The sequence below is a fragment of the Mustela nivalis genome, assembly GCF_964662115.1.
Source record: "Mustela nivalis genome assembly, chromosome: 15".
In the NCBI taxonomy this organism is placed as follows: domain Eukaryota; kingdom Metazoa; phylum Chordata; class Mammalia; order Carnivora; family Mustelidae; genus Mustela; species Mustela nivalis.
The window spans coordinates 29,364,560-29,380,466 of record NC_139034.1 but is presented as its reverse complement, the minus strand read 5'-3'; the positions used below and the strand labels follow the sequence as shown (position 1 = coordinate 29,380,466).

Sequence of the window (15,907 nt, the reverse complement as noted above, 5' to 3'; positions counted from 1 at the left end):
CACCATCTGCATATTTCCTCTTTCATTTTTCGATGAGAATTATCAAATACTATGAATTATAAATGGAGCCTACAAGTAAGGACCTAGCACTTCCAGTGTTCCACTGTCTCCATGTGGCAGACCTCATTCAGATCAAGCATTCTGCTCACATGTTTTTCTTAAAAGTATTATAGAGAAATGCATTTTTAAACAATGAAATTAAAAGAAATTCAGTAATGATAGTTCAAATCTTTGACTATGTATCAGTATCATTCAAGTAATTTATTTGGTTTTTAATTTTCATGTAATCAGAATATCCTTAAAATGGTTTTAAATGCTAACTGGATTACATTTAGGCTGATTATTATCCCATTACCTTACATGATAATTTTTCTTCTTTTCTGACACATCTTCAAAATAGCCATTAGTCCTATTTTGTTCTTCTGCTTTGACCTGCTCCCTTTCAATCTTCCCAAGCCTGTTACTCACAAAATACATTCACTGGGAGAGTCACAGATTTCAAAAAAACATCAGTGGGGCTTTTTATGTTGTATTTGCATGGAAAAAGCCACCTGTATGAGGAACTGATTTCTAAATACTGGGTTTTCTTAAGTATGTCATTTACTTCAGTTTTAAAAAGTCACCTTTTCAAATCCTTTTAAAATGAGATATGGTGTAAATAAACATAGATATTTTCAAAATCCATTCTCAACTAAAAATGGTTCCACATACATATGACATTACTTCATCTGAGAAGTAAAGAGAAACAGTTGTCTAGGCAAGGAATGACAAATTAAATGTGACAATTAAATGAAAGGAACAGATGGTTGACCACAGGTTCATGGAAAGGAACATTTCTGGTTCAGCTGTTAATACTGTGGTTCAGATATTTACTCTCAATAATAACTGGGGCACCTGAGTGGCTCAGTCATTAAGCGTCTGCCTTCAGCTCAGGTCATGATCCCGGGGTCCTGGGATGGAGCCCCGCATCGGGCTCCCTGCTTAGCGGGAAGCCTGCTTCTCCCTCTCCCACTCCCGCTGCCTATGTTCCCTCTCTATCTCTGTCAAATAAATAAAATTTTAAAAAATAAAAAAAAAATAACTGACATATGGCTTTTGGGTTCCCTTAAAATGTGTTATTTTGTAAAAAGGTTTTCAACTAAATTTCAAAAGGGACTTATAAATGGCCACTATAACTCCCAACAGTCTCACTTCATGTGCCTCTTTTTCAGTAATGGCAGCCTCAGGGCCCAAGAGTCCAAACCGTTATTAATAAATACAATCCTGTCATCATCCACTCTCTCTAAAGGACATTCCTGTAATTGGGAATTAGATGTCCCTCAAGGTCAGAGGTTCACCACTCCTGACCGTGAGTTTTCTGCTTGAGGACAAACAAATCTTTAAGTGTAAAAGAAGATAAACACACTTTTCACTAAAAATCTTCTGTATTTTTTTAAGCATGTAAATTTGTCAATGGAAATAAATATTCACCAGATCTTCATTTAAAACACAATACAGACAAGTGAGCCTGAACGGCTCAGTCAGACTCTGGATTTTGGCTTAGGGTCGTGGGATCAAGCCCCATATCAACCAGGGTGGAGGCAGTTTGGGATTCTCTCTTCCTCTCCCTGCGCCCCTCTTCCCACCCTGGCTCAGAGCATGCTCTCTCTCTCTCTCTCTCTTTCAAAAAAAAGTGGGGGGAAACGCCAACACAATACAAATATTCACATTACCACATCATGCATTTTCTTTTCTTTTTAATTTATTTATTTATTTGACAGACAGAGACCACAAGAGGACAGAGAAGCGGGCAGAGAGAGAGGAGGAAGCAGGCTCCCTGCCGAGCAGAGAGCCTGATGCGAGGCTCGATGGGAGGCTCGATGCAAGGCTCAATCCCAGCACCCTGGAATCATGACCTGAGCCAAAGGCAGAGGCTTTAACCCACTGAGCCACCCAGGCGCCCCACATCATGCCTTTTCAAAAGGCAGGAGTGCATACTCACATCACATGCAAAACTCTTCAGTAATGCATGGATCCCATTCACAAAAATACTACGTTGTACCATTTCTCTCTACTGCCAAGGCTATTCCTAATCAGTCCCCATTTTGTGGGCTAACAGAAAAATGGAGATTGCAACAACAAAACATTATTAATGTCTCTAAGTTAACACAAAAATACCTGATTTTCAAAACAGCCTTATGGACATGGATATATTTCCCATCAATTCGAAACTTCAGATCAGCAGTTTCTGGACTATCAAATTCTTTCTTCAGTGATTCGGCAACTGTTAAAAAGTCTTCATGTTCTGAAAGCAACAAACACATTATTAATACAACAGGCTCAGGAAATGTGCTAAAGATATGCAAGACTTCAAAAAAATAACCATTAGCATGATAAATAATTCCATCAGATTTTTTTCAGGAGTTCATGCCTTATTTGACAAATCAATTTCACTGTATCAAAATAAGTACTTTGAGTCTTTAAACTACCAAAAATAGTAGTTGGAAAAGCCAATTACCAGTCTTACATACCAAGTCAGACATTGTATTTATTTATTTATTTATTTATTTAAAGATTTTATTTATTTGACAGACAGAGATCACAAGTCAGCAGAGAGAGGATGAAGCAGGCTCCCCACAGAACAGATAGCCTGACGCGGGGCTCGATCCCAGGACTCAGGGATCATGACCCAGGTCCAAGGCAGAGGCTTTAACCCACTGAGCCACTCAGACGCCCCAAGTCAGACATTTTAAAACGTATATTTTGGGGCTGCCTGGGTGGCTCAGTCAGTTAAGCATCTGCTTTCGGCTCAGCTCATGATCTCAGGGTCCTGGGATTGAGTCCCACAACAGACTGCCTCTCCCACTTCCTCTGCTTTGCTCACTCTTGCTTTCTCTTAAATAAATCTTTGAAATGTGTATTTTTTAAAAGAATAAAAAGTTAAAGGCAGTCTACGATTATATAAATACTTAAAACTTTGGTTGCTCTCTTCACAGACTAAGAATTTATCAATTTTCCCTGACTGAAACACCAAGAACATCTTTGCTCTGCTTTGGGGTAGTTTCAAGGAGCTAGTAAATTCAACTGAAGTTGTGCCAAGAAAGAACTTTAGCAGTAAAGTGGTAACGCCATGCAGTCATGTTCTTATACAAAGAAACCCTGCTTCCTAGGTTTGTGGAATCTCAACATCCCCTCTTAATCCTAAAGATTAATGTACAAACAATAATCCTTACCTACTATCTAAAAACAGAGTAAACTGACTTAGTAACCATGTATACTCAAAGGGAACAGTTTCACAAAAAGCTGATCACACTGCCTGATAAGAACTGCTGGAATGATTATTTTGTAAGTCTAACTGTGACCTCACGAAGGAAAGGTAAAGGCACTTGTACAAATTAGGTAACACTTTCCTGTGCAGTCTATGCATGGACAAAGGAAAACAAGTAGAAGGCTAATAGGAAAACAAAAAGAGCTCCAGAGATCATGGGCAATGAATGCAGGTGCTGTGAACTTAAGCGACAGGTTTCACCTGCCCTTAGGATGAGAACGGGGCTCTCGCGGCAGCCTGCTGCTCTTGGAGGAGGGACATCTGCTAAAACCGAGGCTGAAACTTAACAAAGAAGCTTACCCATGAGCTTTACTATCAGAACCTCCCAAGGAAGTAGCATTTGTCTAAGCCCTACCCTGGGCTCCCACAATGTAGAGCTCTCTTGGCTGTGGAGGAAAGTGGACACTCTCTCAAAAATCAGGCTTTCCCTGACCCTATAATCTGGATCCCTGGTAAATAAAAGAAAGGAAATGACTAAGATGGGCACGGAATCCAGGCATCAAGAGTGCTACTCCACCCACTCACGAAGTAGCTTCCTATCGGTGCCTCCACTTCTGCATCAGTCCTAAGGCCTAACACTTTTCCCCATCTTGGCTTCCAGCAACAAGGACAATACTGCCTTTCAGAAAAAAAACATTCTTCAGAGGTGTTTCTTAACCCGCTGCTCTCTTTCTAACACTCAGCTGAGGCAGTAAACTGAGAGGAAAAAACCTTTCTGACTTTTGGTAGATGGGAAAGAAGTACCTTTTCCAAACTTAACATTAAAAAATGTTATAACTTTTGTTCTGAAAAGGATGTCTATTCAGGATTAGGATTCTGAGAGGCAAGTACCTGGAGAAGCCCTTTATAAACAGGTCCAGGTTAAGGAGCACATGGGATTCTGAAGACGGACACAGTGTTTGGCTGTACATGCTACACATATGTGTGATTATGGCCAAACAGTCCCATTAGGGAAACTAATTTTTTCAAATCACAACATTCACTGCAAAAAAAATATGGCAGGTGGACCTGGGTGGCTTGATCAGTTAAGTGTCCGATTCTTGATGCTGGCTCTGGTTATGATCTCAGGATCACGAGATTGAACCCATGTTGGCTCCATGCTGGGTATGGAGTCTGCTTGAGATTTTTGCTCTCCCTCTCCCTCTGCCCTTCCCACTCTCCACACACTCTCTCTCTTTAAAAAAAAAAAAAAAAAAATGTCTATATTGTATTATAATTAAAGAACCTGGAAATGTTCAACTTATTTCACTTTAAATTGAGTAGCAGCTTAACTCTTTCCAAACATACTCTTGCTCCCATGCCCATAAAGACGGGTCACCTAATGATGAGACAGCCACGCTAGCTGTCTGACACACCTGATGACACAAGGTTACTCAAAGATTTGCACACAAATACTTCTAACAGCACTAGTCACAACAGCCGAAGGTAGAAACAAACCAAATATCCGTCAAGAGATGCACGGAAAAACAAAGTTTGGTCTATACGTACAATGAAATTTCATCCAGCCATACAAATGAAGAACTAATGTGTACTACAACACATGGGAGCCTCAAAAACATTAAGTAAAAAAAGCTAGACCCAAAAGGTCACACATGTATGAGTCCCTTTATAGGAAATATCCAGAATAGGTAAATCCTTAGAAAGTAAAAGCAAAGATGTGACTGCCAGGGATGGGGGAAGAGAGAATGGGGAGTGACTGCACAACAGGCACAGGGATTTCGTTTCATTCAGGGAAATGAAAATACTTCAGAACTCGATATAAATGGCAGTCGCACAGCACTGTGGCTGTACTGAATGCCTCTGAACTGTACATTTTCAAATGGTTAACTTCATGGACATAAATCTCACCTCAGTTAAAATGAAAGCACTGAATGGGAGAAAACAGTAAGTCCCTATAATATTTTATAACATACAAATAAATTTTATTATGCAAATCTATTTTGAGGAAAGGAATTACAGCTATTGGAGAATAAAACATTCTAGGACCTGAAAGAGCCCACAAACAGCAACTACAGAAACAGAAACAGAGTGGTCAGCTGCTAGCACGGCTCTTCCCCGGGTGGAAGGAGCCCTGAGCTTTCTCACCCACGGACAGGAGGCGCCACGAGACGGCAGGAGTGGCAAAGCAGGCGAACACGTCGTCGGTGCAGGAGAAGTGGGTGAGGTGGGGTAGGATCACCGACTGGCCCCGGCACTGGCCCCACATGTACACGTGCCCGCCCTGGGTCTTGGCTGCCGACGTGTGTGCAGAGTGGCAGGCCGCAATCTCTACGACCCTGGAAAAGTTTTAAGAAAAATATATGTCATTTCTTTATCACAGAAGCCGAGAGCACACCACACAAGGTAAATAAAGGGGTCATGCTGACAGCACCACAAAAAACAGCCCAGGATTGAAGGATATTAGTTATCAGGTCATAAGAACACAACTGAAAGGTCACAACAAGAGTACTGTGCTTTTCCCTTGCTTGTTGCCCCACTTCTCATCCTAACCTCATTCTGAATTAGGATAAATAACAATCACTGTTGAGGACAACTTGGAAAAAGGGACTAGAAACTAAAGTAGATGAGGAAAGGGGACAGAGGCAAAACGTCCTGACATTTCCGGGGGACTTAGACAGTAACCCCCCCCAAAAAAAAAGTGTCTTCAAAATACCATTTCCTTGATACAACTTATTCTCTCAACCCCTAAATAAGCACTGGCCTCAGGGTAATGGACTCTGAAAATCCTAATCCAAATGGACATCAAGCCCAGACTTAGATTTCTCAGTATGCTTCTTAGACACGGTCCTACAATCAGAAGACAACCCTCTAAAACTTAGTGGGTAAGGACTCATAATTTGGCTGAATAAACAAAGCATTATTCCAGTGATATACATTAAATCAAATCAATATTTAAAGATATTGTCCTTGGGGCGCCTGGGTGGCTCAGTGGGTTAAGCCTCTGCCTTCAGCTCAGGTCATGATCCCAGGGTCCTGAAATCGAGCCCCACATTGGGCTCTCTGCTCAGTGGGGCGCCTGCTTTCCCTCCTCTCTCTCTGCCTGCCTCTCTGCCTACTTGTGATCTCTGTCTGTCAAATAATTTAGAAAAAAAATTTAAAGATATTGTCCTTTTAAGAGATTTTATTTATTTAGAAGTTGTTTTAGTTGGCTCAAAGGAAAAGTTAGGACTACACTCTGAGTTTCTATATGGTGACAAACCCTATTTCACTCCCCTACGAGATGGGTCACAGGAAGGCCGTAAGAATTACACCAATACGCGTTAATGCCTATCAATCACAGGAGGTTATTTTAGAGAGCTCCGTAAGAATCATATCAACCGCACGTTCACTCTGGCTGCTACTCAAACTCTTGTTCAAAATGACAATGTAAAGAGGGCACCTGGATGGCTCAGTGGGTTAAGCCTCTGCCTTCAGCTCAGGTCATAATCTCAGGGTCCTGGGATAGAGACCTGCATGGGGCTCTCTGCTCGGCGGGGAGTCTGCTTCCCCCCTCTCTCTCTCCCTGCTTCTTTGCCTACTTGTGACCTCTCTCTCTTTGTCAAATGAATAAATAAAATCTTTAAAAAAAAAATGACAACGTAAAGAAACAGAAGAGTTACAAAAGCTAAACCCCATAGCTCAGCACACAGAGCCCCAAGTCCAAAACCACACACAGAACCCTGAGACATGGTACAGCCCAGTTACCTTTCTTTCTCCACCATGATGTGGGCCGGGCTTAGCAGGTTATTTTTATTGCCAGTTCCCAGCTGCCCATACGTGTTAGCTCCCCAGGCATAGAGCAAGCCCTCATCTGTTAGTGCTAGAGTGTGTGCATAGCCGCAGACAATCTGCAAGTAAATTTAAATGGTTACCATCAACAGGAAAACGGGAAAGGCAGGAGAAACATCTACTTAAAGACCACAGCCAGCTTCTGCAGAATGCCAATTCATCATCAGTTATGGACTGACATTCTCTGGAACATTAAAAAAGCATTAGAAAAGCCCAAGACTGAGACACCTAGAGTTTTCCAATCGCCTTTTTTTTTTTTTTTAACTTGTCAAGACTGATGTGTCACCACCATGGTGTTCCTTCTCAATATGGGAATTTAGAGAAGATGAAACTGTAAATGTGGAAGATGAAGGCACACAGTAGTGTTCTCCAAGTTGGGGCAGGGGAGCTGGAGGTGAGCAGCAGCGCAATCCAGCACACATACCTGGTTCACACACACGCTGTGCAAAGCCGCCACTCGCACAGGGGTCAGCTGATTGCCATTGTTTCCCAAACCTAGCTGACCATTGCCATTGTAACCCCAGCCATATACCTTAGAGAAAGAAAGGGAGAGAACAGGCTTTTAAAACTGTAAGAGGGAACATATAAAAATGCTGTTCACCTAAACAAATCAGGTACTTTTCCACTTCCAACACCCACACTCTATGTGATCCCACAAGGGATCTCCAAACAGAAGATATTTGGGGGGTGGGGATGGCAGAATTTGGCATAACAAACCTACTGTTTGGATAGCCTTGGGGCAAGTCATTTAATCTTGTTTTACACATGAGGAAGCTGATGCTCCTTAACAATTATGAAGCACTTCTGATATGTCAGGACATGATAAAAGGTACCAGTTTAACAGGAAAGATGGACCATTGCAAACTTTTGCAGTCAGGTGGTGAGCGCTATCCTAGAGATACAATCAAGTCACTACAAAAGCAGAGCAGAGAAAGGACTTAGCTAGAGAAAGATAGCTTAGGAACAACTTTCAGAAAGCAGATTTGAGCAGAGATAAATGGAAGTGAATGTATTCCAGGGATAGGGCACAGAATGTTCTAAAAGCAGGTTCTAAACATGAGCAGGCAGGCCTAGCAGGACAAGTCCAGCACAGTGGCAGGACTGAAGACTAGAATGAAAAGCAAAGGCCAATGGGGTGAAGTACCGAAACACATACTAGGGAAGGTAGAATGCATCTATGGGCCTTCCACTGAAATATTTCACACATCTTGGAAAGATCGTGCTGGCTCCACATAACGGGGACTGGACTATTTAAGACTAGAGGAGGGACAGTCATTCAGGAGATATGTGTCTCTCATTAGCACACAGATGAGCCCTGCTGAGGGTCTAAATTAAGGCAATGACAGGGGAACCCAGAGAGAAGGAACAGACAGGAAAGAGGTTAAGAAGACGACATAACAGAATGTGGTGACCCCTTCGCTCTCTGGAGAGGGGAGTCATCAGCTGAAAGTAGCGGAGCTGGAGACAGGTTTGCCAGCAGTGGTAAAGGTTTAGAATGGCAAGTGTGGGACACAGGACAAAACACTGACCAGGAACAGACTATAGGTCTGGTCAAATGAGAAACCTGAAATGTCTGGTGGCACAGGACAAGGCAGGGCAAACAGATGGATGGGGCTTTTCAGGGCAGTGTGACAGAAGGGGAAGGAGGACAGAGAATTTAAGATACCAGCAGGAGATGGTTAAAAGCACTTTCCATAACATAAGTGCAACAGGTTTTAACTTTCTGCAGAGAAATCTGGCTTTAGCTATCAACAACTTTAATGGCATACCCTCTGACTCAGAAATCTCATTCCTGCGAACTTATTCTACAGAATACTTACAGAAGTGTACAGAGATATACAGTAACACAGGAAGTCAGTGCTACAGTGTTTATAACAGCAAAAATATAGAGACATTTGCAATATCCATTACTAGATTTCTTGGTGTGGGTCATCCAATAGGAAAACTAAGTAACCATTATAATGAAAAGCAGCTATAAATGGTCTGGTAATAGATTCAGGTAAACATCTGTCTTGTTAGCAGGAAAGTTGCAGACTAGCAGAGAAGAGCAGTAACCTATAATGATCCCATTTTTATAAATTTTATAAATTTTATATTTACCCATACAGAATTGTTTATAGGGAAAAACCCAAAAGGATAGTCATTAAACTATTAAGGTACTCACTTTTTACTTTATGTGTTTCATCTCCTTTTGTTTGTGAAAATAACCACATAATAATATTTTTTTAATTAAATTTATTTTTAAAAATAAAGGGAAAGCAAAGAATACTGAGATGGAGGATGTCCAATGACTATCCCAAGAAATTCTGAAAACATCCAAGATGACATCAGGATTGATTCAAAAAATAAGTTCACACTTCAGGTGAACATGGCCTGAGGAAGAGACTCATCAAATCACTACGCTATACACCTGAAACTAATGTAAAATTGTGCACTGATTATACTTCAATTAAAAAAACAAACAAAAACAAGCGCATATATACAGAGAACAGATTGGTGGTTTCTAGAGCTGGGGGCAGAAGAGCACAGGCAAAATGGGCAAAGGGGAGCCAAAAAGTACAAACTACCAGTTATAAAATAAGTAAGTCATTGGGACGTAATGTACAGCATGGTGACTACAGGTAGTAATACTGTATTGCACATCTGAAAGCTGCTGAGAGAATCAACTTAGAAGCTCTCATCACAAGGAAAAAACTGCATGGTGACAGATATTAACTAGACTTACTGTGGTGATCTTTAATTATATACAAACATTGAATCATTACACTGTACACCTAAAACTAACATAATGTATGCCAATTATGCCTCAATAAAAATAATTTAAAACAGTAAGTTAACATAGATGAGTATTCAGAAAACGCCAAAGCACTCTAGCACTGCAATGCATACCCCACACATCTGTAGCCAAAGACAATCTTTGTGGGGTGCCTGGGTGCCTCAGGTCATGATCTCCAGGTCCCGGTTAAGATTAAGCCCCACCCCCCACCCCACCCCACCCCTCCACCTCTTTGGCTCCCTGCTCAGCAGGGAGGCTGCTTTGCCCTTGCTTCTGCCCCTCCCCTGCTTGTGTTCTCACAAGCTCTCTTTCTCTCACTATCTCAAATGAATAAAATCTCAAAGACATATCTTTGCATAATTTTTCTCCACTAAGACACTGACAGATTGGGAACAGGCCTATTTAAGTAGAAATTACAACCAAAATAATTGTACAGAAATAGCCATCAGCTCAAAGGTAGCCAAGGTAAAGTAGCACTAAAAATTGAGTTTTTAAAAGTAGCCAACAACAACTGGCACAAAAAATTCTGCTCCTGTAAGTAGCTTCCTCCTGCCAACAAACTCCAGATGCAGGCACACTGGAGTCCGTTGCTGCTGACAAACATCGCCGGTTAACTTGACAGAGGGCACACTTGATTTCTTCATTGGATAAAAGAGGTAGTATCAAATTCTTCACTACAGTAAATCACAAATACCTATGAACACCAAACTACCTGGGGTCTCACAAAAAAAAAAAAAATTGAGACATATGAGTATCTTTACTTGCAGATTAATCTTAGAATTAAAAATTCATACTGAGGAGCAAACACCCTCTAGGTACTCCTCAATCAGTAACCAGTTAACTACCCACGAAACTATAAAACAAAGCACTTTTCCTTCCATGATTGCATACATGCTCCTCATGCAGAAAATGCTATTTCAAGAGAGAGGAGGTGAGGACGGGGGGGGGGGGGGGGGGGGGGGGGGGGGGTAATGCAGAGAGAGCTCACCTCACCATTGTCCAGAACAGCCATGGATGAGGTCTGACCACAAGCAATGCCAACCACCCTCTTAATATGTAAACAGTTTGTAACTTTGCGAGGAGTTGGTTGATTTGTTGTAGATCCTGATCCCACCTGGCCACAGTTGTTATAGCCCCAAGCGAATACCTACACAAAACAAGGGGGAAAGAATGAATTACTAGTAACAGGGTGAACATTCTACCTCTAACACACATTAATAATCATAAAATAAAAATAAATCCACTTAATGAATATTTACAATGTGCTACATGGCTCTACATACTTTCTGGGCACCACGACCATCTTTAATTTTCATAGTCATCCTGCATAGTGACCCTGGGCCCGAGTAGATACTATTATCACCCACATTTTCTACACAGAAATGGAACCCGAGAGGTTAAGTGGCTTACTTGAGGTCCTACCAAGTAAGCAGTAAACATGAAATGAGAACCCAAGAAGTGTAGCTGTGCTACTAACCATGACACCGTACTGCCTCTGTCATATGACAGCCATATATGATTTGTCTGGCATCAGTAAGAAATAAAGCATATACCACATAAGTAGGAGGGAGAGGAAAAGTCTGCTTAACTCTTTGGACACAAATACTCTTTTTTTTTTCCTTCACGGGAAGCTTTAAAGCCCTACAATGCTTCTCCCTGTCTCACTAATTGCCAAAACTGAGTATTACATAACGTTTCCTGATGACTCATGGCCATCACAATTACAATTACCAATCACAGTCACAGGTCATAACACAGTAAGGCTCACAAGTACCAAAGAGGTGTCTGTCCCTACAGAAATGACACCAGGTTGTTAGGCTATTCTGGATACTGTCTTCTCTGAGTTTTCATTCACTGTCAACTCCAAGCAGCTCCCCTCCTCAAATGCACCCTGTGCACCTTTGGCCTATGATTTTCCATTAGGTGAAAACCAGATTTCTAAGGAGACCCAAATAAATCTCTAAGCTAGTTAAAATCTAGTAACAAAGATGAAAAACAAAACAACAACAACAAAATCACTGCACGTTAATTACCAACTAAGCCTATCAAATAAGAGTGTGACCAGAGAGAAGAGTAAGGGGAGGGTGGATGCCAGCAGCCTGGGAAAGAACTTCCTCCAACACTAGAATTTCTAGGGAGCCCCTACCCCTTTCACTTGCCCCAGCAATGGTCCTCCCACATCCTGAAGTCTGGCTTCCACAATCTTTCCTCGGTCAGCACTTCCTACCTCCGCTCACACGTCTGATGCTGCCCAAGGCAACCAGAGCAAAACCTATGGCTGGAGCCTTAAAAGAATATGCACTAGAGGTTCATTTCACAGGTACAAAAGAAATAACTGGCAACACTTCCCGAAAGTGGGTTCACGGGAGCATCTGGTATAATAAGACAAATATTTAGCACAATTATCCAAAGTAGCATATGCTCACAGTTAAAGAAAACCAGGATTCCAGGCTGTACAAATTAGGGAATTCTAATTTTAATATTCTTCTGGCACTTCTTCTCAAGTACCCCAAGCCCATTGCAATGCAGCTGCCTTTTATTTAAAAATGAGGACTAGGGTTCCAATAATCAAAATCAGAGCAGCAAACTACAGATTCGGGGCATAAGACCCGGGTGCTAGGCCTAGTCCCAGCACATCCCAGCCGTGAAACCTTGATCTCACTCAGTTTCTCTGGTTTCTTCACCCGTAACCTGCCCCACATAATAAAATCACTATTAACATCACTGATGGATTTTAAATGAGAGAACAGAATGGTCTGTGCTTTAGAAGTCACAGGGAGTATGGGCACCTGGATGGTGCAGTCATTTGGGCATCTGACCCTTGGTTTCAGCTTGGGTCAGGATCTCAGGGTCTCGAGATTGAGCCCCACATTGGACTCCTTGCTCAGTGTGGAGTCTGCTTGATATTCTCTCTCCTCCCTCTGCCCCTCTCACTCATGCTCTAAAATAAATAAATAAATCTTAAAAAAAAAAATTACAGGGGGCAGAAAAGTACTAATACTTAACAGGTAGGCCAATTAAAAAGCTATAGAATAAAAGAGACCATGGCAATAGCCCAGGCTGACAGCAAGTTCTGACCTAAGGTTATAGAGATAAAGAGAAACAAAATGAGACAAAAGATTAGAAGGTAGAATCAATAAGATCAGAAAACTTTATGATAAGTAAGCAAAGAACTTGGGGGTGAAAAAGTGGTACAGTACCTATTGGAATGTTGATAAAGTTATTTTCTTTTCTTTTTTTTTTTTTTAAAGATTTTATTTATTTATTTGACAGAGAGAGATCACAAGTAGGCAGAGAGGCAGGCAGAGAGAGAGGAGGAAGCAGGCTCCCTGCCGAGCAGAGAGCCCGATGCGGGACTCGATCTCAGGACCCTGAGATCATGACCTGAGCTGAAGGCAGCGGCCTAACCCACTGAGCCACCCAGGCGCCCGATAAAGTTATTTTCTATGACATCATTACATTTGCCAAAAAACAAAACAGACTTTAATGGATGAGGTAGTTAAAAAACAAAAACTAAAGGACAGACCACTGTCATACACATCTGATTTATAGTCTTAGCAAAGAGCAGGAGACTCAACTGCCGTAAGGCTTAGTCTACTGCTATCAAAACGGTGGTCCTCATCCCATAGGTTATATTAGAAAAAGAATGTGTTCCCACATGTTTTTAGTTGTACACATAGGGCTACTATGTTTATACTATCCCAGATATACATAGGGTCATTATTTACTTTTTAGGTTGTTAGCAAAAGGTGTTAAATACCCATCAGCAGATAAATGGAAAAACTATGGCATATACACATACAGAGTATTATTCAGCCTTAAAAAGGAGAGAAGTTCTGACACATACACCAAAACGGACAAACCCTGACAACATTATGCTCAGTGAAATAAGGCAGTCATAAAGGATGAACACTGCATGGTTCCACTCCAGTGAGCTACCCAGAGCAGTCAGACTCATGGAGACAAAATGGTGTTCACCCAGGGCCGGCAGGGAGAGGGAGAGCTAGTCTGGTAGGTGTAGCTTCAGCTCTGCAAGATAGAGTTCTGCAGATGGATGGTGATGCTGGTTGCATAACAATGTGAATATACCTAATGTCACTGAACTGACATTCAACAGATCACATGGATATAAAAATACATACACATATTTTATAAAACTATAAAATTTGCCATCCTAACCCATTTTAAGTGGTTAAAGAGACCATGGCAATAGTCCAGGCATATGATAAAATGGTTGTGGGAAGTGGCTCTCACACATCCTGAGGCCTGGCTTCCACAATTCTTAAAAATGGCTAGGACGGCAATTTTGTATTACGTGTATTTTACCACAGTTTAAAAATAAAGAATAAAAGCAGGGTACTTACCTCTCCATCAGCTGCCAGAGCCATTGAATGATGTGAGCCACAAGCTACTTCAACCACTTGCTTGATCAAGAGATTGGTACAGACTTGGATGGGAGCAATGCCTTGGTTGGTCGTCCCATTCCCAAGCTGGCTATATCCATTGTGGCCCCAGGCATAAACAACTCCATCTATACGAGATGGCCACACACAAAGAATCAACTCCAAGAAGGAATGGTAAGCCCTGTACTTTCTTCCCCAGACTTTGCAAAACTTATTCTCCAACCTTAATTTCTTTCACACTGCCTCCTTCTCCCTATAAAGTAACCAGTGATGAAGGGAAGGGAAAGAGGGAAAGATGAGGAAAACAGATAGAAAAACGTAGAATCATTCAAGAAAGGACCTGACACTAATAAGGGATCAGTTTTATGGTCAAAAGTCAGTTTGATATACAAAAATTAGACCATCTGAACACACTGATTCATCTCAGTAGTTTCCATGTCAGGTACCCAGCAAAAGGCAAAAGACCTAAGAAAGCTCACCATTATCAGTCTTTACTATCATTTTACCAAATATCAAGTCTCAGGGAACTACTGAGGGTGTGTGTGTGTGTGTGTGTGTGTGTGTACGCACGCATTGTGCACACACAACTCTCACAAAGTACGGAGGAAAGAGGTATACTTTTTGTATAAACTACATACAAAAATGTAAGAGCTTTCCTCATGCAGACTATAATTGGCAAAAAATCTGGCTCCATTTTTCTCTAATGACTTTATCTTTTTGGGTCTCTGACAGAGATAACTTCTTTGTTTTCTCTCTAGAAGTACCACTGTTTTGTGCATTTCCTCCTACAGCAAGCCTAAGTGTCAAGAGCAGACATCTCCAAGTTACACACTCTCTGCATATCTTTCCCATGGTAATAAAACATCCTGCCCTACTAAGGACAATCTAGACCTGGAAATGATGATATCCAAGAGCAAAGCAGAAATCCAAGCGTTATTGTCAGGCTGCTGTCTCACTGAAATGGTCCCTAAGCAACCAGGGAAAGGTAGGTTTCTGATGATCTAATCTAGAATCTAATCTTCTGTTTCTCACAAGAGGTTTTCCCTATTACAAAAATTATGACAGAAACCATAAATGGGAAAATTCATCCTAAAACAAATGAGGCTATAGATTGAAAAAGTGTAACATCTATAAAAAAAAAAAGTCCATGATATTATGTTAAAGTTATATCAGGTGATAGAAATGTCCAAACTTACAAGTGTTTTCATTCCTAAGAGACAGAAAAATAGACCTGAACAGATAAAAATATAGCCCTTGTTCTTGGATAGTAACACTCAGTACCAAAAAGATGGTAGTTTTTCCTATGCAAATATATAAATTTGAAATAATAGAAATAAAATGACTTAAGTTACTTTCTAGAACTAGACAAACTGATTAGAAAGTTCAGTGGGAAGAACACAAGAATAAATAGAAAAATTCAAAGAAAAGAAGGGAGAGGACAGCTGGCTCTACCAGTTATTAAAACCCATAAAAAGTTTCTAAAACTAAAATTAATACTAGGACATGAACAGATAGACAAACCAGTGAAATGGAACTGAAGCTCTAGAAATAAACCAACTGCATACAGAAATAAAAGCTATGTCATTTCGGGAAGAAAGGACTTTTTACAAGTTGGTTGAAATAATTGGTTATGTTGAAAAATGAGATTCATTC

At 41.0% G+C, this 15,907-nt stretch overlaps 1 protein-coding gene across 12 annotated transcripts in view; it reads right to left on the bottom strand.

Moving 5' to 3' along the window:
• RCBTB1 (RCC1 and BTB domain containing protein 1) overlaps positions 1–15,907 on the bottom strand; it is a gene marked incomplete at its 3' end in the record, with an annotated part of 53,489 nt that overhangs the window by 10,765 nt on the left and 26,817 nt on the right. For 9 of the 12 annotated variants that reach the window (XM_082701535.1, XM_082701539.1, XM_082701541.1 and 6 more), the window contains exons 5-10: positions 14,216–14,382; positions 10,840–10,998; positions 7,500–7,607; positions 6,992–7,134; positions 5,393–5,583; positions 2,158–2,284 (exon numbers count right to left, since the gene is read on the bottom strand). In XM_082701535.1, coding sequence (XP_082557661.1) covers positions 2,158–2,284; positions 5,393–5,583; positions 6,992–7,134; positions 7,500–7,607; positions 10,840–10,998; positions 14,216–14,382 — 895 coding nt within the window. The remainder of the gene's footprint in view (positions 1–2,157; positions 2,285–5,392; positions 5,584–6,991; positions 7,135–7,499; positions 7,608–10,839; positions 10,999–14,215; positions 14,383–15,907) is intronic. The other 3 variants (XM_082701532.1, XM_082701534.1, XM_082701542.1) reach the window with 1 other exon arrangement.